The 22,178-nt window shown below is 31.1% G+C and overlaps 3 protein-coding genes across 4 annotated transcripts; 2 read left to right on the forward strand and 1 right to left on the reverse strand.

The window, feature by feature from the left end:
- The first annotated feature begins 868 nt into the window (after nt 1-868).
- Nucleotides 869-8,735, forward strand: LOC148227479 (integrin alpha-PS4-like). Its single transcript, XM_088203005.1, has 20 exons — nt 869-1,328; nt 1,391-1,509; nt 1,575-1,681; nt 2,412-2,535; nt 2,600-2,691; nt 2,756-2,880; nt 3,369-3,531; nt 3,600-3,791; nt 4,653-4,782; nt 4,843-5,034; nt 5,369-5,539; nt 5,611-5,750; nt 5,904-6,012; nt 6,085-6,223; nt 6,293-6,515; nt 7,312-7,481; nt 7,549-8,081; nt 8,140-8,357; nt 8,420-8,473; nt 8,542-8,735. The coding sequence occupies exons 1-20, from the start codon at nt 1,162-1,164 to the stop codon at nt 8,608-8,610; spliced, it is 3,237 nt and encodes a 1,078-aa protein (XP_088059131.1). The 5' UTR covers nt 869-1,161; the 3' UTR covers nt 8,611-8,735.
- A 1,494-nt stretch (nt 8,736-10,229) lies between these two features.
- LOC148227480 (integrin alpha-PS4-like) lies at nt 10,230-19,421 on the forward strand. 2 transcript variants are annotated; one of them, XR_015812130.1, is made up of 20 exons: nt 10,230-10,469; nt 10,532-10,650; nt 10,713-10,819; nt 11,218-11,341; nt 11,426-11,517; nt 11,582-11,706; nt 12,806-12,968; nt 13,037-13,228; nt 15,196-15,325; nt 15,386-15,577; nt 15,942-16,112; nt 16,184-16,323; nt 16,477-16,585; nt 16,658-16,792; nt 16,866-17,088; nt 17,711-17,880; nt 17,948-18,480; nt 18,540-18,757; nt 18,819-18,872; nt 18,940-19,421. XR_015812130.1 is itself a non-coding variant. In XM_088203004.1 (20 exons), the coding sequence occupies exons 1-20, from the start codon at nt 10,303-10,305 to the stop codon at nt 19,027-19,029; spliced, it is 3,258 nt and encodes a 1,085-aa protein (XP_088059130.1). In that variant the 5' UTR covers nt 10,230-10,302; the 3' UTR covers nt 19,030-19,421. The 2 variants fall into 2 exon arrangements, 1 of the variants encoding a protein (XP_088059130.1); XM_088203004.1 differs by having other exon boundaries at nt 16,658-16,796.
- On the reverse strand, nt 19,419-20,461 carry LOC148227481 (splicing regulator SDE2). The gene is made up of 4 exons (XM_088203008.1): nt 20,304-20,461; nt 19,925-20,229; nt 19,698-19,862; nt 19,419-19,632 (listed from the first exon to the last, which is right to left on the reverse strand). The coding sequence occupies exons 1-4, from the start codon at nt 20,343-20,345 to the stop codon at nt 19,476-19,478; spliced, it is 669 nt and encodes a 222-aa protein (XP_088059134.1). The 5' UTR covers nt 20,346-20,461; the 3' UTR covers nt 19,419-19,475.
- Between the last annotated feature and the right edge of the window lie 1,717 nt (nt 20,462-22,178).

Genomic DNA, 22,178 nt, shown 5'->3' on the forward strand with positions numbered 1-22,178 from the left:
AATAGGAGGGGGGGGGGGGAGAAGTGCGCAAATTTAGTTTTTGCCTGGGGCGCCAAATAACCTAGGGTCGGCCCTGCATATAGATTCTTATAAGTAACAAGCTATGTAAAGTTTCTCCAGGTAAGAAGAAGGTAACATGAAGGCGAGTAACCATATTTTCCTTGGGGTCCTAGAATGCAACTGAGTGAAATTTCGAATGTACCGTATTTAATATATTAGATGTTTGTGTGTTTGACTATATTTTTATCATGGTTTTAGAGGGTATAATGAGCGAAGAATAGAACGGGTTATTGGTAACAGATAGGTTGTTTATTTAAAACGAGAAATATTAATTAAGATATTAAATGCAATTTACTATTTTATAGCCATTTTTAGTTTAAAATCACCAAGAGAAACCAAACATACAATTATTTACTTTTACAATAGAAGTCGAAAAAGTATTTATTTTTAATTACCAAGCTACATACATGGTAATAAGTGACCTGAAGCTATTTATGCTTCTAAAGCATTTCGACATTTAATGTTTATATTTAAATACAAATTTGTTTTTTTGTAGATTAAAACCCGTGCTATACAGTTAAAATAATATGATATACACATATATATCAAAGAATGTAATGGAGTATATTTTTGTGCAGGGTCCTAAGAAGTAATTTTGCTGAGTTTTTATAGAGAGTAAAAAAACATATTGCATGTTTTTTTATTATTCTATTTTAGCCACACAAAAAATATAAATAAAGTTGAAATATCCGATTTTTTTCAAGTGACTATGTAAGTAATTCAAAGTACTATTATTTATTTATTGTTGAAAATGCACCATTTAAATATTTTATGTATGTACATGGCCGTTGCATTAAGTATATCATATGTTGCGTAGGCGACTCTGTTGAGATAAAATAGCACACCAAATGCCCTACAGTTTAATAATAAACAGGGCACATAAACCACACAAATGTAATATTTATTTTTAACGAATAATAATAAGTTGAGGAAAAAATTGAAGCACACTTCCTAATTATAACGGTTTTGCGGTTTAATTAAGAAAAGTAATCCAATCCCACAGATAAGGATTTTAGCATTAATAAAAAGACAATCCTAAATGTACACTTGATAAAGTAATGTCTCTTTAGCTCTACAATTAATAAGAAAATAATATAAAAAATGAGACTAACGTACCTCATCTTAATTGTAATAGTCAAAAACTCGTTTGCAATTAATAATTTGGACAAATACTATCCAATAATATATGAAGATCCAGAATTAAATCCGCACAGAAGCACCTATTTTGGTTACTCAGTATTGATTTATTCTAAAAATGATTATACATGGTGAGTTCTTTAAAGTATTTTAGATATTTATATTATCGCTATATATTACTTTTCTCAATCAGGATTCAAATTGGAGCACCCCGAGCTAATAATTCTAAAATAACCAAAATCGAAGAGCCCGGAATGGTGTACCGCTGCGGATTGATTGATTATTGCATACCATATCACTTGGATAGTGAAGGTAATTAATAATAAAATCTTCCTGGTATTAGGCAAATAATTATTAATTAATAAAAATTTGAATAGACAACAGGAATTCAAAGGACAATGACGGAATTGACTATTTTGAAAAAAAAGACAGAGGTTGGCTTGGAGGTACAATGGCCTTACACTATGAAGCTGATTTACTAGTGGTCAGTGTATTCTAAAAATTATTTTGCTCTCGGGAGACCCATAGTAAGTGGAGCGCGATTCGCCGCAGACCATCCCTCCCCTATCCAATTTTAGTCCCCAATCGGTTAGTGATGACAAAGACCATCAATAGTATTTCGCGATGGTAGACCCGTCCATGGTCGTCAATTACGACGACCAAGGAAAGAGTTCTGGCTTAGCGCCGGAGTGCGCAGTACTCTGGAGCGAAAGCCAGGCTGGGCTGGATCTCAGTTGCCCATGGGCTAAAACTCCCAAGCCTAATATGCAACTAAGGGACGCGGGAATGGTGCCCGAGACTTATCCTGGTCAGTGTATCTTAATAACAATGCATGCAATTGAAAATTGATATTAATTGAAGTGTTTGTAATTATGTACTTTATTGTACTAATAAAAATATGTTTTAGTATATCAACAATTTTATTCTTCGTAGCTGTTTTATACAGAAAATTTCACATTTCCTAGTAAAAATTCAGCATATCTAAACTAAAACACTCAGATTTAACGTAATTAAATATGTACTATGTATCATAATACTTCACATTTAACAATAAAAATTATATAAAAAAATATTTTTATTATAGTTGAGCATTTTGCCAATGAAAATAAATTTTGATTTATTAATTACTCGACATGCTTGTTACGATCTAGCAACTAGTATATTATAATCATTACAAAAATGTACTCTTTTACTTTATTCGAACTTGAAAACAGGCATGTGCACCAAGATGGAAGGAACAATCAGTAAGTTTTTGGAAAATACAAGGGTCATGTTTTACCACACGCGCAGATGATAAAAATCCTAATCCACTTGTATACAGACTTATACCATTATTAGGTAATTATTTCTTTAAGAAGTTCACTATATTACACTTTAGATGCAATAATTATGATTATTTCAGGTACAAAAGACTCAATAAAACTTGACAGTTTTAAAATACCTGATGAAATGTTTGGCCAGGCTGGAATATCAGCCAGATTCAATAAAATTGTGGTAATTAAAGTTACTAATAAACCAAAAGTGGCTAGTATTTATTATCTAAAATGTCATTTTGCAGGAAAACAATACAGTTGAACTGATGTTAGGAGTGCCTGGTAAAATGAGTTGGAAAGGGAGTGTTGTGATGATGAAAGATGTAAACTTTAACGAAACCACTAGTCGTCGGAGGGAAAGCGTTAAAATGTAATATACACTTTTTTAGTTTATACAATAACTATCTTTCGTACTCAGTTATAACGGAGTCTTCAACAGTTATATAGGTGTTATAAAGATGCTCTGATATAAAATTGGTCATGAAATAAGTATTTATATCTCAATTCAATTCATGACACATTGAGCGACTATCTTTGCAGATTATTCATTGTTGTGGGTAATTTGGAATTAGTCATTTGTAGTGAAAAGCAAAATCGTGGGAATAAACACATTCTCATTTTATATTTAGATTGTTGCCTCAACCATAACTGTGTTCAATTTTGATGTATCACCTAGGAATTCGGAGCAGTTCATATCGCTAGTGTTCCATTCGTTAGCTTAAAAGCTAGCGTATGGAACACTAGGTTTATTTTCAGTTTGTCTGTCTTATTAAAATAAGACAGACAATCTGAAAGAATTCTTGGAAAATTATATTATAGACTATGAAATGATACTATTAAATACATATTAACTTGCAGAAGTGGAAAGTTTAATGAGCATCACATGATACAGGTCATTAATACACAGTATTTGAAATACGGCGATTACTTCGGCTACAGTGTAGAGTCTGGATGTTTTTTTAAACCAAACGAATACGTATACGTCGCTGGTGCTCCAAGATCTGATTCAAACAATGGAAAAGTATGTACAATAAATAATGAGAGATAATGAACTTGCATACATTTTACCTACTACGTATATTTTTAAAGGTGTTAATTTACAATTATGACAAAGAATACTCTATCAAGTTGCTTCAATCTCTCAACTTTGACCAATTTGGTGGATATTTTGGTGCAGCATTAGCCGTTGGTGATCTCAATAACGACGGTTTGGATGATTTATTGGTATCTGCGCCGACATTAAACGTACCAACTGTTTTCATTTACTTTGGAAGCATTAAGGTATTATTAATCTGGTTACATATAATTAATTTGAGCTGAATTGATTGTTGTGAATCTGTATATATTTCTTTCGCGTGTATCCTCTGTAAGATAATTGATTGACTTAAACAACTTCAACATGGAAGCAATTAATTTATTTATTCATGTGATCATGTCATGTCTTCAATATACATTATGTACATTATAATATACTTTACAGTGTATATTATATACATTTTAATATGCATTACAGTATTCACTATTGAATAAATATTTGTTCTCTCCTCTAGTGTTTCGGCAGTAGTTATTTAATAATATATAAGTTTTATTTTATTTGGAATAGCTAAAATGTATTTGAATATCTAAAGTTATTAGTACGGAATATGACAAAAAAGCTTGAGATAAATTCATTTCAATTCCTTTTGTTCAACTTCTTTCCTCGAGAAGTCAGGATGTTCTTCCAATTCGCGTGCGACTTTGACCTTTGCGAAATGGCCGTCTCATGGGACTAGAAGAATTAGCAAAACACTTAGATTGCTATTTAAATATTTTATTCGATCTTTCTACAGGTTTTAGATCCCAAGTCCAGAGTATCCCACGTCCATATGTCATAGACCCCAACAGTATAAGCCCAAGCGTTTGTGCGTGCTCAGCTTAGCCCAAGCATCTTTCTATAGGTTTAATCTTAGTCATGACAGTAGTTATCTGGACATGTCCCAAATAAATCAGTACACCTATAAAACATGATGCTGAAATCTGTTTAACTTATTAAAATATACCAAATGAAAGTTCATTTCAAATCCTTTTCATTGATATACATACATAATATTAATTTATTAATTTCATAATATTTGCAAAAATTAATTTATAAATCATTTAAAGGGTTCTCTTACGCTGCCCAACGGAACCTACGAAAGCTTGGAAAATTTACAAGAACCATCATCATTTGGTCTAAACAGTCGTTTTGGCACTGCTCTTACAATTGCAGATCTTGATCGGGATGGCCATAATGGTAAAATTTTAATAATAGTATTAGCATGCATTTTAAATATGTTTATAATGAAAATTCTAGATATTCTGGTTGGCGCACCACACGCTTTTGACAATAAGGGAGCTGTAGCCATTTGGGCTGGAGGCGCCAAAGGACCGAAAGGAGATGGCACTCCCATGACTGTTCTTCATCCGTCGGATATATACCCATACCTGCGTGGTTTTGGAATATCGATTGCTCCTCCTTTTGACTTAGACAGTAATGGATATCCAGGTAACGAAATTAATTGTTAATTAAAAGTTTATTACTAAACGTACGAATTTGTAGTCTAACCTCAGGGACTAATGAAAAACAACTGAGTAAGTTCTGAGATTTTAAATTACTTGAATATTGTATCGGTCATAATATGTAAGACGTAATGTTTCATACATTTTAAAATATTATTATTAGATATACAATATATTTTATTTATTAAAATTCTTGATTTTAAAAGAAAATAAAATAAAATTATAATAGGCTATTCAAGTGGTTTGCAGGGCAAAACGTTTGGCAACCATTGATTATGTAGTCTGTACTAAATAATTTTTGTTTTATATTTAAACTATAGAAGTGGCAATAGGATCGTATCTCAGTGGACATGTTGTTATTTTACGCGGAAGGCCAACGGCGAGATTAAAGATTGAAAACTCACTCGTGAAGATACCGAGAGATGTGACTTATTTTACTCTACCCCTTTGCGTAAACTATACTGTTTTCTCAAATGTTACAACTCCAATAAGTACATATAAATATGTTTATATAATATTTCTGCTTTAACAAAAAGAGCTTGTAATCAAAAAATATTTTCAGGAATTAGATGGTTCATATCAATAGACAGCAGCTATAGACGTGTGTTTTTCAATGATACAAATCCATCAGAAAGTAAAACAATAGAAATGGAATTGAAAGACAATGTGAAGCATTGTGAAAATTTCACTATTCATCTTAAGGTTAATGTTTTCGATATTATTATTAATTAATTAAATCGCTATAGGAATAAACATGAATATCAATGATATTAACATTTCTATTTTATAGTAACAATTGATCATTAACTTTATATAAAAATAATTTATAATCATGTAATATATTTAATTTTCCAGAAAGTTATTAACGATTATGTTAAACCTATTGTTTTGGTGTCAAATGCTACAATTATAGATTACATGAACACAACTCAATTACTTAGTGTCACTAAAGACAAAATTGAAGGTTCTATAATACATTAAATAATCTAGCATGCTATATTTAAAAAGATAATCGATTTATCATTGTTTTAATCAGGTGTGGATGGATTTAACAAATGGTACCCAATCCCTTCTGTTTCTGAAGAAGAATTCACATTAACATTCACAACAGGATGTGCAGGCAAAAATATATGCAAATCAGATTTGAAAGTGGAAATTTCTGCTGAAAACGGCATGTATGTTTTTAAAATATAAATAATAAGTATAATAATAATTCATATCTAAAACGCACTAATCGTGTTTAGGAACACTTTCATTTTGGGATCTGCTGACATCTTTAATTTGACAATAACTGTCCATAATCTTGGAGAGCATGCCTATTTAACTCAGATAGAATTCTACTTGCCTAATCCTGCTTCACTTGCACGTTTGACTTCTGAATGTCACACTTTGGCAAAAGACGACTCTGATGAAGAGAGTGCTATTATCTGCAATGTTGAAAATCCACTCAAAAAAGGCGAATCAAAAGTAAGAAAGAGAAAATATTTATAATAGTAACATATCCATTGAAATGATGACGTAAAGCTATTCTAGTATCCTGGTTGATGTAAAGCTATTCAGAGTAGATATCCTTCAACACTTGACCATAGCAAATATTTTTGTTGAAGTATTTCTATTTGGCAGCACATAAAGCTGACATTGCGACATAAAATCGGCAACGTGAGAAGCATTAATCTCTCAAATCTGGTCGCATAAACATATTCTCGTATTTGAATGTTCACTCACATTTATTTATTTATTGTACATCTTCCGTTGCAACATGACAGACATTAGCCCAATGCGTTATAATGTCTGTAAATCAGTGACATATAATTTATTAATTATAAACTATTATTATATGTCACTATGGACAACCAAGCTCAATTTTATTTGATGTATTCGTCTCTTATTCATCCGTGACCTGCGAATGCGGGGTCCAATGCAAGAATAAAGCACGAGCCCCCCTTCCCCTCCCAAAAAAGTTATGTAACGAATACAAACTATATGCAATAATTAATAAAATACACTAGTATATTATCGTAATTCCAAATAAATTTGCAAATAATTTCAATATTAACAGTTCTACATGTTGATCACAAGTAAATTAAAAGCATATACATCATGCAAAATAGTTAAACTACACAAATTGCAAAAAAAAAACATTTTTAATTTCCAATATCCAAGTAATATATTTTAAAATGAAGCATTTAATCACTTTACTGATAAACAAAAATAAATATTTTGGTGCACACAACATTAATTTTAAAATCAATATACCTTTCAGTCTCTACATATTGAAGTTAATATGCAAGACATATCTATGGTTAAACGTGACGGTGAAGTAATAACATTTTCAGTTAAAGGAATTACACAAAGTGTAGAAATTGACCCGGCCGATAACGAAGCTAAAATAAGCATAGCTCTTGTGGAAGAAGCGTCAATCCGAATTGCAGGGTAAGCTTTGTTTTACAAATATAATTCAAGCATATTATTTTACAAATTTCTTTTGCATAATTTACAGAAAATCACAACAAAACTCCTATCAGTATGTAAAACTGGACAAGGGTGAAATTATAGAAAAAGTACATTTCCAACATCTGTTCGAAGTGCAGAAATTTGGCGCTAGTTCAATCAACGAAGTGCTGATTAGCGTGAAAGTGCCGTACTCACATGTAACCAAAAAGGGAGAATTTCAGTTCATCGGAATCAGTCCACCGCAAGGCAAATATCAAAATCGTCAATCGTTCAGCTGCCAGAAGACCGACTTTGTATACGAGTCGTCCAACGAAGTATTAGAGCTGTCCGATTTTAGCTCGGTCGAATCGAACAACACCCAAAGAGTAGTATCGAAACGATCTATCGAATACGATACACAAGTCACAAAAGCCGAAATGAAAGCGAAAAATTTGTCAGTGAACAGAACTGTTTTAGTTACGTGTGAAGAAAACAATATAAAATGCCATGAAATTATTTGTATAGTTGGACCTTTTAGGCGAAGACAAACAGTGGCAAAGTTATTCTTGACAATGACATTAGATATTTCTTCGATTAAAGGTAATATTTGATAAAATATTTATTTTGATAAAACGGTAGTTTAATATGTATTTTTTAGAATCATTGCTGGGAATAAAAGATATATTATTAATTAAATCTGTTGGCAAAGCCACTATTATTAGAAAGGAGATGACTCTTTCGGCAGATTCTGATGCTCATATATTTTCAACGTTTGTTAGTTCGACGCCAGAAAGAAAAGTTCCTCTATGGCTTATTATCGTTTCAGTTTTACTCGGACTATCACTCTTTTTCATACTAATCACCGGTCTTGTAAAGGTATGTAATAAATCTAATAATTAAAATTGGATGTAGCAAAATAATAAAAAAAAAATTATTAGGCTGGATTCTTCGAAAGGAAAAAGAAAAAAGAACTATTACTTTTACGAAAAGAGGTATATTTTTTAATGTTTTTAATTTTTCTTTATATATTATCACATTTATTAAAACAATATCTTTTCAGTCACAAAAACGTATTTCGTGCAGAGAAGCCATACCAGAAAAAGAGCTCGTAGACGAAGAAGTAAATTAAAACATTGAAAACCTTCGATAAAGTTAAACAAAACTAGATTTATTTCATCATTTAATGAGATTTAAGTCATAAGTTCACAGTTAATGAAATAAATGTTATAAATTAGGTTCATAATTTCTACTCTCATTTAATATATATTAGTTTAAAAATATGTTAATATATATTTTTAATAGTTAGTTATTAGTTATAAAATATCTAATATTTTTTTGCTGCTCGTAGACAATTTAAGTGCTTAACTATATTTGGTGAATTTTGTTGACAAATATAATTATTTTTTAATATGTATTTTTTAATATGATAATTCAAAATAAATAAAAGCATTTTTATTTAATAAACATATTTTTATGAAATTATTTGGCGATGTTTTGTAAAACTTAAGTGTTCAGTAAAGGGTATTTATTTTTAGCTACGGTGAAACATAGGTTGCTGACAAACAAGTAATGTTATTTGATTTACCTTCTTAGTCGAACAAAAACAGCACTAAAATCGCAAACCCTCTCAAATAAATAAAATAATCTTTCATTATTATAATTGTTTTTTATTATAAAAAATACCATCAAAACTATGACGATTTGTGTCTCCAATTCATTTCGAGAACGTTTCAATATTGGTTCATCTGATTTGCCACTATCAGTACCCTGTTCGGAGGCACTTTTACTCTCATTTTCATAATCTGACTCACTGCTTGATAAATCGGACTTTTCTACATCAATCCTATTGATGAAAACATTAATTAATAATAAATAATCAAAAATATTTATTATTACCTATTTACCGTATATTAACCATAATTTTATTGATTTCTGGCGTTTAGTAGTGCGGGGCTTAGAAGTAGTAATGGCTTGAAATCCTTTTTCAACGGAGTCATCGACTAGCTTTTCAGTGTATTTGTGTTCTTCAAATGTATCATCCTTGAATATGCACATGGGTGGATTCACCAATATAAAACAATATCGTGTTCAAACTTATAGCTTATGGTTCTAGAGATTAGTAGGTTTCAGTACGATTATAGCAGTATACTCAGTATAATGAAATTCAAAATCTATGCTCTTCAGTATATATATAATATGATATATGTAATACACATTTATATCAGATAATGTAATGGGGTCTATGTTTTGAGCAGAGTCCAAAGGAGTAATTTTGCCGAGTTTTTATTTATAAAAACTAATTTATATAATTTATAGTTTTGCATGTTTTTATTATTATTCTATTTTATACCTTATAGACAAAAAAAATATTAATAAAGTCGAAATACCAGATTTATTTCAAATGACTATGCAAGTAATTCAGAGTATTATTAATTTTTTGGTAAATATGCACAACTTAAATATTTTATGTACATGGCCGTTGCATTAATCGTGTCTTATTTCGCGTAGGCGAATCTGTTGCGATAAAATAACACACAAAATGCTCTATAGTTTCATAATAAACAATGCACATAAACCACACAAATTAAATATTTATTTTTTCGTCCTATATAATAAAAAAGCTATAAACGAATAATAATAAGTTGAGAAAAAAAATCGAGTACACTTGCTAATCACAATGGTTTTGCGGTTTAAATCAGAAAGGAAATCCAATACCACAGATAAGGATTTTGACATTAGTCAAACGACACAATGCTAAATGTACACCCGATAAAGTAACGTATCTTTAGCTCTACTATTATTAAGAAAATAATATAAAAAAATGAGACTACTGGGCCTCATTTTAATTGTAATAGTCAAAAACTCGTTTGCAATTAATAACTTGGACAAATACTATCCAATAATATATGAAGATCCAGAATTAAATCCGCACAGAAGCACCTATTTTGGTTACTCAGTATTGATTTATTCTAAAAATGATTATACATGGTGAGTTCTTTAAAGTATTTTAGATATTTATATTATCGCTATATATTACTTTTCTAAATCAGGATTCAAATTGGAGCACCCCGAGCTAATAATTCTAAAATAACCAAAATCGAAGAGCCCGGAATGGTGTACCGCTGCGGATTGTTTGATCATTGTACACCTTACCACTTGGATAGTAAAGGTAGTTAATAATACACTCTTCCTGTTATTAGGCAAATAATTATTAATTATTAAAAAAAATAGATAACGTGGATTCAAAGGGCGGTGACGGATTTAGCTATTTCGAAAAAAAAGACAGAGGGTGGCTCGGAGGTACAATGGCCTTACAGTATGAAGCTGATTTGCTAGTGGTCAGTTTATTTTTTTTATCTTAATCCATGTATGTTCACAAAAAAACATTGATTTTAATAGGAGTGACATAAACCTAATAAAAATATCTTTGAGTATATTGCCAATTTTTTTCTTGTTCCTGTTTATAGATGAAATTTCACATTTCCTACTAAAAAACTCAGCGTATCTAAATTAAAAAACTCAGCTTAAACGTAATTAAATATCTACTATATATGATAATACTTCACATTGAACAATAAAAATTATATAAAAAAAATATTTTTATTAGAGTTGAGTATTTTGCCAATGAAAATTAATTTTGATGAATTACTCGACATGTTTGTTACGATCTAGCTACTCGTATATTATAATCATTATAAAAATGTACTCCTTCACTTTAATTTAAACTTGAAAATAGGCATGTGCACCAAGATGGAAAGAACAATCAGAGAGTTTCTGGAAAATGCAAGGGTCATGCTTCACCACACGTGCTGACGATAAAAATCCTAATCCACTTGTATACACACTTATACCATTATTAGGTAATTATTAATTTAAAACGTTCACTCTATCACAATGGTATAGTGAACGTTTTAATTTTAATTGCAATAATTTGTTTATTTCAGATTCGAAAGACTCGATAAAAATTGATAATATTAAATTACCTAATAATATATTAGGCCAGGCTGGAATATCAGCCAGATTCAATAAAATTGTGGTAACTAAAGATATTAATAAATCAAAAATGGCTAGTATTTATTATCTAAATTTATATTTTTCAGAAAAACAATGAAGTTGAACTGATGTTAGGAGCGCCTGGAAAACTGAATTGGAAAGGCAGCGTTGTGTTGATGAAAGATGTAAACCTTGACGAAACCGCCAGTCGTCGGAGGAGAAGCGTTAAAATGTAATATATACTTCTTTTAGTTAATAAAATAATTAGCTTTCATACTTGGTTATATCGCGTTTTTCAACAATTATATATGTGTTAAAAATTCACTGACATAAAAACGGTTGTGAAATAAGCATTTATATCTCAAGTTAATTTATGTGACATTGGTGACTATCCTTATGACTTATTTATTGTTATGGTTAATTTGGAATTAGAGCCACTTGAAGTACAGGGCGAAATCGTGGGAATATACACACTCTTTAAATGTAGATTTTTGCCTCAATCACAACTGTGTTCAATTTTGATGTATCCAAATTCTTCATCAGCATAATAGAGGGGATATCGTTGAATCTCTATTGATAGTCATTTCTTCTCGCAATGACTTTACTTGGGTTGAGGACCGAATGTTTTTGTTCTCTCTGATAGGTGTCTCTGAACTCGCAAACCTTTGTACTTGTAAATAGACGACAGGCTTATGTTAATTAATTCATTACTTAACATTGTCGGCCTTTGTACTTAAAGTACTAAAAGCTTTTGTGTTTACTATTATAATGCATCTTCGGAAATCAAAAACAATTGTTTCTAACCTAGGCCGGCCTTAGCTTATACAGCGCCCCAGGCAAAAACTAAGTTGCCTCCACCCTGGGCCGACCCTAGAATGCTCAGCGCCACAGGCTCTAAAAAACAGGTCCTTGCAAAATTTTCCCTGAGAGGTGAGAAAAAAGGTCATCACGAAATTTTGTTTAAAAACCATCTCTGATTTTTTTTTTTGAGGAATCGGGGAGACATAGATACTCTGTTAAATATAATTAAATGCTGCTCTAGTTCAGAGTAAATGGGGGCCCAATTTTGAGTACACATTTTAGAGCTAGTTAAACAATATTTTTACCCCTTTGCCATGCTAATATTAAAAATAATAAAAAAATTCAGTGCAATCCCTTTTTAACGAATGTATATAAAATTATTAATATATAACCTAGGAATTCTGAACGGTTCATATCACTAGCGTTTCATTCTCTAGCTTTTAAAAGACAGAAGCAGAAAGACTACTTGGATAATTATATTATAGATTATGAAATGATATTTACATATAAATATATATATTAACTTACAGAAGTGGAAAGTTTGATGAGCATCACATGATAGAGGTCAATAAAATACGGTATTTGAAATTCGGCGATTACTTTGGCTACAGTGTAGAGTCTGGATGTTTTTTTAAACCAAACGAATACGTGTACGTCGCTGGTGCTCCAAGATCTGATTCAAACAATGGAAAAGTATGTACAATAAATAATGAGAGATAATGAACTTGCATACATTTTACCTACTACGTATATTTTTAAAGGTGTTAATTTACAATTATGACAAAGAATACTCTATCAAGTTGATTCAATCTCTCAACTTTGACCAATTTGGTGGATATTTTGGTGCAGTATTAGCTGTTGGCGATCTCAATAACGACGGTTTGGATGATTTATTGGTATCTGCGCCGACGCTGAACGTACCAACTGTTTTCATTTACTTTGGAAGCATTAAGGTATTATTAATCTGTAGTTACATTCTTAAATTCAACGGTTACATATAGTTAATGCAGAATTGATTGCTGTGAATCTGTATATACAGTCGATTCCGCTTAATTGGGACACATCGGCCCCTAAACATTTGTAAGGCTTTGCTCTAGTAAGCGAAGTTTAAGTTAAAATTAAACAATAATGTAATTATTAAGTACACATATAAAATGAAAAAATAAAATATTAATACTGATAAAAAAAATCCTGAACAATTATATTAACACCAAACACCAAAAAAAAACACATTAATATAATGTACATAATACATTTAAAACTATAAAAAAATATTTCTGCAAGAATTTATCAATTGCAGCACAGGCATTCAGGGCAGATGTTGGGCTCCTGTCGTTGACTTCTTGCATAAAATAACGCTGTAATCCAGTGATACATTTTTTTTGCATCCTGGTTAGTCACACTAATAAGGCGATATTCATCACCATTATCGTCGTCTTCGTTTACTGTTTGATGCTTTAAATTAATGACTTAAACAATTGTTGCATCTACACAGTCTTAATTTTCATTATAACAAGCTAAATTGTCTTCTATTGTCGAAATTTCCGGATAATTAACAATTAGTGCTTGTAAAACCTCTTTATTTTCTTGCATCTCTAGACATTTTAACCCAGAAGCAGCAAAGTAATTTCATATAGTGTTGGTTTTGATGGCTAGTGACAAACTGTATCGCTTGCAGTGGGCTAATTTTAGCACCAATATTTTTGGCTGATGTGGAAATTGAGTAAATTTTCTTTAATTGATTCCAGTATGTAATTACCTAATTTTCCTCGATACAATGTCTTCAAATTTTTTATTACTCCCATGTCCATTGATTGAACTAACAATGTCGTGTTCGGAAGAAGAAATTCCAGCTTTATATTTTTTTAAATTGTCTAAATGAGGATGTGCCGCACAATTATCAACGAGCAATTCCTTTTCTTATATGTATTTGTAGTTCTACATCCCAAATTGTAACACAATTCTAAAAAATTTCAGAAATAATCCATGTATTTTTGTTGGCTTGCTACTCCACAGATGCTCCTATTCTTAGCTCTTTAAAACATCAAGGCTTAGCAGTTTTTTCAATGACTATCAGCTTTTTTTTGTCAGTACCTGACATATTTGCACAGCATAACACAGTAATGCGGTCCATTGCTTTCTTATAACCCAACAGAGCAATGTTTTTATAACATATAGAAGCATCTGGCGTAGCACGATAATACAGGCCAGTTTAATCTGCACGAAATGATTCGAGGAAAATGGGAATTTTCATATTTTTTCAGTGCTCAGCACTGCCCTTTTCACCGTGCGCTTTCTTATATTTTATATTGTGTCTTACTTTCCATCGGAATACCCAACCACCAGTTGCTTTGAAATCGTCGTGGTCCAGCTTTTTAGCTAACTCCTCAGACTTTTCCTTCAATAATGGGACGCTAATTTTAACGCCTCGATCAGTAACTATAGAAATCCATTGATTTAGTGCCTCCTCTTCATGTAACACCCATTCGTCACGCAGTTGATTTACTTATCCTGTACGCAATATGGTAAATTTTGGTACACCAATTAAGTGAGCCGACGAAAAATAATCTTGTGTTATTTGGCTGCCTTTTAATTTTATCTACCAATATTATTATTGTAATTTTAACTGACAAGTTATAACTAGTGTGATTCACCTGTGTTGCACCATCCAAGGTCGTGAGACAATATTGTTCAAACGTTTTACAAATATTTATTTTACCTTTCAATAAACTGTCCTAGTGTAACGGAATGGTGTCCTAGATAACCAAATAAAATTACTATTAGTTCTCTTGTTTAGTTACTGTTCCTTGGGATTTAAAATATAACAAATGAAAGTTCATTTCAAATCCTTTTCATTGATATAATATTAATTTATTAATTTCATAATATTTGCAAAAATTAATTTATAAATTATTTAAAGGGTTCTCTTACGCTGCCCAACGGAACCTACGAAAGCTTGGAAAATTTACAAGAACCATCATCGTTTGGTCTAAACAGTCGTTTTGGCACTGCTCTTACAATTGCAGATCTTGATCGGGATGGCCATAATGGTAAAATTTTAATAATAGTATTTGCATGCATTTTAAATATGTTTATAATGAAAATTCTAGATATTCTGGTTGGCGCACCACACGCTTTTGACAATAAGGGAGCTGTAGCCATTTGGGCTGGAGGCGCCAAAGGACCGAAAGGAGATGGCACTCCCATGACTGTTCTTCATCCGTCGGATATATACCCATACCTGCGTGGTTTTGGAATATCGATTGCTCCTCCTTTTGACTTAGACAGTAATGGATATCCAGGTAATGAAATTAATTGTTAATTAAAAGTTTATTACTAAACGTACGAATTTGTAGTCTAACCTCAGGGACTAATGAAAAACAACTGAGTAAGTTCTGAGATTTTAAATTACTTGAATATTGTGTCGGTCATAATATGTAAGATGTAATGTTTCATACATTTTAAAATAATATTATTAGATATACAATATATTTTATTTATTAAAATTCTTGATTTTAAAAGAAAAATCATAAAATGTGGTAAACTCTTCAGGTAAAAATCGATTTTAGCTATAGGCTATCCAAGTGGTTTGCAGGGCAAAACGTTTGGCAACCATTGATTATGTAGTCTGTACTAAATAATTTTTGTTTTATATTTAAACTATAGAAGTGGCAATAGGATCGTATCTCAGTGGACATGTTGTTATATTACGCGGAAGGCCAACGGCGAGCTTGAAGATTGAAAACTCACTCGTGAAGATACCGAGAGATGTGACTTATTTTACTCTACCCCTTTGCGTAAACTATACTGTTTTCTCAAATGTTACAACTCCAATAAGTACATATAAATATGTTTATATAATATTTCTGCTTTAACAAAAAGAGCTTGTAATCAAAAAATATTTTCAGGAATTAGATGGTTCATATCAATAGACAGCAGCTATAGACGTGTGTTTTTCAATGATACAAATCCATCAGAAAGTAAAACAATAGAAATGGAATTGAAAGACAATGTGAAGCATTGTGAAAATTTCACTATTCATCTTAAGGTTAATGTTTTCGATATTATTATTAATTAATTAAATCGCTATAGGAATAAACATGAATATCAATGATATTAACATTTCTATTTTATAGTAACAATTGATCATTAACTTTATATAAAAATAATTTATAATCATGTAATATATTTAATTTTCCAGAAAGTTATTAACGATTATGTTAAACCTATTGTTTTGGTGTCAAATGCTACAATTATAGATTACATGAACACAACTCAATTACTTAGTGTCACTAAAGACAAAATTGAAGGTTCTATAATACATTAAATAATCTAGCATGCTATATTTAAAAAGATAATCGATTTATCATTGTTTTAATCAGGTGTGGATGGATTTAACAAATGGTACCCAATCCCTTCTGTTTCTGAAGAAGAATTCACATTAACATTCACAACAGGATGTGCAGGCAAAAATATATGCAAATCAGATTTGAAAGTGGAAATTTCTGCAGAAAACGGCACGTATGTTTTTACAATATAAATTATACGTATATTAATAATTCATATCTAAAAAGCACTAATCGTGTTTAGGAATACCTTTATTTTGGGATCTGCTGATGTCCTTAATTTGAAAATAAGTGTTAATAACGTCGGAGAGCATGCCTATTTAACTCAGATAGAATTCTACTTGCCTAATCCTGCTTCACTTGCACGTTTGACTTCTGAATGTCATACTTTGGCAAATGACGACTCTGATGAAGAGAGTGCTATTATTTGCAATGTTGAAAATCCACTCAAAAAAGGCGAATCAAAAGTAAGAAAGAGGAAACATTTATAATAGTAACATATCTATTGAAATGATGACGTAAAGCTATTCTAGTATCCTAGTTGATGTAAAGCTATTCAGAGTAAATATCTTTTAACAATTGCCCATAGAAAATATTTTTGTTGAAGTATTACCATTTGGCAGTACATAAAGTTGTTTTTCACGCTTCACTCGTGACATTGCGACATAAAATCAGCAACGAGAGAAGTATTAATCTCTCAAATCCGGTCACATAAACATATTCTCGTATTTGAATGTCAGGATTATTTTCTCACTCATGTTTATTTATTTATTGTACAATAAAAGGTTTTGTAACGAATACGAAATGTATACAATAATTTATAAAATACATTAATATAATATAATATCATAATTCCAAGTAATATCAAAATAATCAGTTCGACATTTTGATTCTTTAAAATCACAAGTAAATTAACTGTATATACCTCATGCAAAATAACTAAAATACACAAATTGTAAAAAAATCATTTGTAATTTCCAATATCAAAGTAATATATTTTAAAATGAAGCATTTAATCGCTTTACGGATAAACAAAAATAAATATTTTGGTGCACACAACATTAATTTTAAAATCAATATAACTTTCAGTCGCTATATATTGAAGTTAATATGCAAGACATATCTAAGGTTAAACGCGACGGTGAAATAATAACATTTGCAGTTAAAGGAATTACACAAAGTGTAGAAATTGACCCGGCCGATAACGAAGCTAAAATGAGCATAGCTCTTGTGGAAGAAGCATCAATCCGAATTGCAGGGTAAGCTTTATTTTACAAATATAATTTAAGCATATTATTTCAAAAATTTCATTTGCATAATTTACAGAAAATCACAACAAGACTCCTATCAGTATGTAAAACTGGACAAGGGTGAAGTTATAGAAAAAGTACATTTCCAACATCTGTTCGAAGTGCAGAAATTTGGCGCTAGTCCAATCGACGAAGTGCTGATTAGCGTGAAAGTGCCGTACTCGCATGTAACCAAAAAGGGAGAATTTCAGTTCATCGGAATCAGTCCACCGCAAGGCAAATATCAAAATCGTCAATCGTTCAGCTGCCAGAAGACCGACTTTGTATACGAGTCGTCCAACGAAGTATTAGAGCTGTCCGATTTTAGCTCGGTCGAATCGAACAACAGCCAAAGAGTAGTATCGAAACGATCTATCGAATACGATACACAAATCACAAAAGCCGAAATGAAAGCAAAAAATTTATCAGCGAACAGAACTGTTTTAGTAACGTGTGAAGAAAACAATATCAAATGCCATGAAATTATTTGTATAGTTGGACCTTTTAGACGAAGACAAACAGTAGCGAGGTTATTCTTGACAATGACTTTAGATATTTCTTCGATTAAAGGTAATATTTGATAAAATATTTATTTTAATAAAACGGTGATTCAATGTGTATTTTTTTAGAATCATTGATGGGAATAAAAGATATATTATTAATTAAATCTGATGGGAGAGCCACTATTATTAGAAAGGAGATGACTCTTTCGGCAGATTCTGACTTTCATATCTTTTCAACGTTTGTTAGTTCAACGCCGGAAAGAAAAGTTCCTCTATGGCTCATAATCGTTTCAGTTTTACTTGGACTATTACTATTAACCATACTAATCACCGGTCTTGTAAAGGTATATAATAAATCAAATAATTCAAATTGAATGTAGCAAAATATTAAAAAAAAAATTTTAGGCTGGATTCTTCGAAAGGAAAAAGAAAAAAGAACTATTACTTTTACGAAAAGAGGTATATTTTTTAATGTTTTTAATTTTTTTTATATAATACCACATTTATTAAAACAATGTCTTTTCAGACACAAAAACGTATTTCGCGCAGAGAAGTCATACCAGAAAAAGAGCTTGTGGACGAAGAAGTGAATTTAAACATTGAAGACATTCGATAAAGTTTAACGAAACTAGATTTATTTCACCATTTAATGAGATTCAAGTCATAAGTTTAGTTAATGAAATAAATGATATAATTTAGGTTTATAATTTCAACTCTCATTTAAAATAAATAAAAGTATTTTTATTTAATGATCATATGTTTTTTAGAAGTTAAGGGTTCAGTAAGGTTATTTACTTTTTAATTATGGTGAAACAAAACAAGAGTAGTGTTCTTTGGTTTACCTTCTTAGTCGACCAAAAATAACCTTAAATATCGCAATGTATCTCTTGAAGAAAAAAATAAGTCTATATTGAAACAGATTTTAAGATATTGGCAAAAAGTAAATATATAGACACAAAAATATATATAGACACAAAACCCTCCGAAATAAATAATCTTTCATTATTATAATTGATTTTTTATTATTAAAAATACAGTCAAAACGGAAATTTAAGACTAATATTAAACTACGGCGATTTGTGCCTCTGATTCATTTCGAGAACGTTTCAATACTGGTTCTTCTGACTTGTCGCTATCGTTGCTCTGTTCGGTGGCACTTTTGCTCTCATTTTCATTATCTGACTCACTGCTTGATAAATCAGACATTCCTTCGTCAATCCTGCTGATAAAAATATTATTTAATAATAAAATAAAGAAAAATACTTATTATTAACGTATAATAACCATAATTTTGTTGGTTTCTGGCGTTTAATAGCGCGGGGTTTAGAAGTCGTAGGTCCAGCGACTTGAAATCCTTTTTCAACAGACTCATCGACTAACTTTTCAATTTCTTTGTGTTCTTTTTCAAATGTATCGTCCTTAAATATGCGCTTGGGTGGATTCGCCAATCTAAAACGATATTGCATTCAAGCTTATGACCTTGAAATAATAATAAGTCAATGTTAATATACCTTTTAGTTTTTTCTTCCTTTTTGCGTCGAGCTTCTTCTTCGCGTTCAGGTTGTTTGGTAGCCCAATCCCTCAGACGCTTTTCTTCGCGTATATCTCTGAGTCGACGACCGGATAAGTCGCGGCAGGCTTCACGATTTGTGGTCTTCTCTATTTGGGCTCCGATGGCGCGAAGCATAGAGCCGAACCCGCCCTTGCCGCCTATCAAGCGTACGTGCCATCGTAACGGTACGCTGTCGATTAAATCGCACTCATCTTTGACCGGTTTGCCATTTTGGGTGCAGTAAAGATCCTCAAATGGAATTCCCTATAAAAAGATTTTTAGATTTACTTAACGACTATATATAACAATACTTTTATTATTAATCCAATTAATCTCACCGTGCAAGCGGATGTTTCGTTTAGAAAGTAGACGAGAGCCATTTCGATTTGCTGTCAACCTAAGACGCAATGATAAACATTAGTGTTGCCATACAACAAAAAAATCCTTTAATTATAGAATAAACATGCGGAAATCAATTTTATGGGTATATTTTATTAAACATACATATTTAGCCCCACATTCATAGCATTAATAAACATCTGGGTAATATATGGATTTAGCGTCCTATATAGGTTCAAATTTGCATCACTGCATTATTCACATACACACTCAAGTTTACCGTTTAACCCACTTTGACCCAATTAAAAGCTCATTTTATTTTTAAAAGTGACAACATTTCTTCCATCTGCTTAAAAACCTTCCAGTGGTTATAGATAATATTTGGTAATTATATTTGATATAATTCAATACTTATTTTTTTTTTCTTTCTATTGTATTATTTGCTTTATTCTGAATATTGTATTTACTGTTCAAAGATTTTAACAATATATTCGATTTTTTTCTGTCGTGAAAATGTACATAAATAATATTTAAGAAATTTTCACATAATGGAAGAAAATTGTGGGGAGAAATATGAGGAGAGGGGCGCCAAATAGCAATTTCATAGCAAACTACTCTAACTACAGAACTGATAAAGCAAATACATATATATTTTCATGTAGATTAACGATACTCAACCTGCGGCCAAACACTCATAATTGTTAGCAAAAATAAAAACAATGCAAATGAAAACATCTGAACAACTAAAGATGGGTGTATAATATAAATGAAAGTATACAAATTTAAAGACATTTAAAACATAGTTAAAAAATATTGTAATTTAAATTTTTTTTTAAATTTCTATAATTTTACAAATTTAGAAATCTTTGTTAGTTTGCAATTTTAATTTTTGTATTATATTGTATATTTTTATTTTGCATTATACTGTGTATTAGAATATTTTTTGTTGTCTTTCTTTAGGCGCTAAAGGCGTTTTGCATACAGGACCAAAAATTCACGAGCCGGCTCTGTAATATAAAAATAATATTTTGGCGACGGGTGGCAATTAAACACAAATTGAGCCGCTGCAATAGTAATTTTATTTACTAGTGGTAAAGTACGGGGCGTCCCACGGCGCGCATCCGAACGCCCGAAGATTCCATAGATGATTATGTAAATATGAAAACTGTATAAATCGTAAATAAAAACATTACTGCAGTAGCTCAATCTATGCTTATGCCACCCGTCACTATACCGTCGTCAAACTACTTTTGATAATACATTAACACTGATTTTTTGCAGTATAGAGTGACTTTTCACCAATATTACGTAAAATAGTGCGTTTTTTATCAGAGAGTGTTGCGTGTAGGGATACACGGACTGGTTAGTTCTCAAGTCTGAATCCAAAACACGTGTGATTGTGTGTAAACTTTATTCGATATTTTATTTATCCGATCGTTTCATAACGACGATCGGAGTCGACCGAATGTCAAACCGGGGCATTTCCGAACGCTGTAAGACGGCGTTCGCGAACGCATACAACAGGCGAAACGGGCGTTAACAGAGAGTATCACTACATAAATATATTTATTATATTAAATTAAATTTAAAACGTAAGATACATATACTTATGGAAATAGTTAACAAAATTGAATTGGATAGTAAGAAAACCTTCGTTCTCTGTAATAATTCTTAACCCTCAAACTGTAGCTCAAAACCAGTAGATTGCAGAACAACGGTATCTTATGCAGCCATTAAATTCCTGCCTCTCTTATTGTATTTTTTGTAAAACAAGCACATTTTTATCTGTTTATTCACTATTATAAAAAATATATATAAATTGTAAAAAGTGAGTATTTTTTATAATTATTATTTATTACAGTGTCACGTATATG

The sequence above is a fragment of the Plectrocnemia conspersa genome, unplaced genomic scaffold (assembly GCF_051122295.1).
Source record: "Plectrocnemia conspersa isolate PC_06_02 unplaced genomic scaffold, ASM5112229v1 ptg000013l, whole genome shotgun sequence".
Lineage (NCBI taxonomy): Eukaryota > Metazoa > Arthropoda > Insecta > Trichoptera > Polycentropodidae > Plectrocnemia > Plectrocnemia conspersa.

Excerpts from the sequence above, each read along its gene's own strand:
- LOC148227480 (XM_088203004.1), top strand. The coding sequence starts at position 10,303 with ATGAGACTACTGGGCCTCATTTTAATTGTAATAGTCAAAAACTCGTTT. Across the intron at positions 10,651-10,712 it reads TTACCACTTGGATAGTAAAG|ATAACGTGGATTCAAAGGGC; the intron begins GTAGTTAATAAT and ends TAAAAAAAATAG. Across the intron at positions 16,113-16,183 it reads AAATGTTACAACTCCAATAA|GAATTAGATGGTTCATATCA; the intron begins GTACATATAAAT and ends AAATATTTTCAG.
- LOC148227479 (XM_088203005.1), top strand. The coding sequence starts at position 1,162 with ATGAGACTAACGTACCTCATCTTAATTGTAATAGTCAAAAACTCGTTT. Across the intron at positions 1,682-2,411 it reads ATGAAGCTGATTTACTAGTG|GCATGTGCACCAAGATGGAA; the intron begins GTCAGTGTATTC and ends ACTTGAAAACAG. Across the intron at positions 6,013-6,084 it reads CACTAAAGACAAAATTGAAG|GTGTGGATGGATTTAACAAA; the intron begins GTTCTATAATAC and ends TGTTTTAATCAG.
- LOC148227481 (XM_088203008.1), bottom strand. The coding sequence starts at position 20,345 with ATGGCTCTCGTCTACTTTCTAAACGAAACATCCGCTTGCACG. Across the intron at positions 20,230-20,303 it reads ACGAAACATCCGCTTGCACG|GGAATTCCATTTGAGGATCT; the intron begins GTGAGATTAATT and ends ATCTTTTTATAG. Across the intron at positions 19,633-19,697 it reads CAGAAACCAACAAAATTATG|GATTGACGAAGGAATGTCTG; the intron begins GTTATTATACGT and ends TTTTATCAGCAG.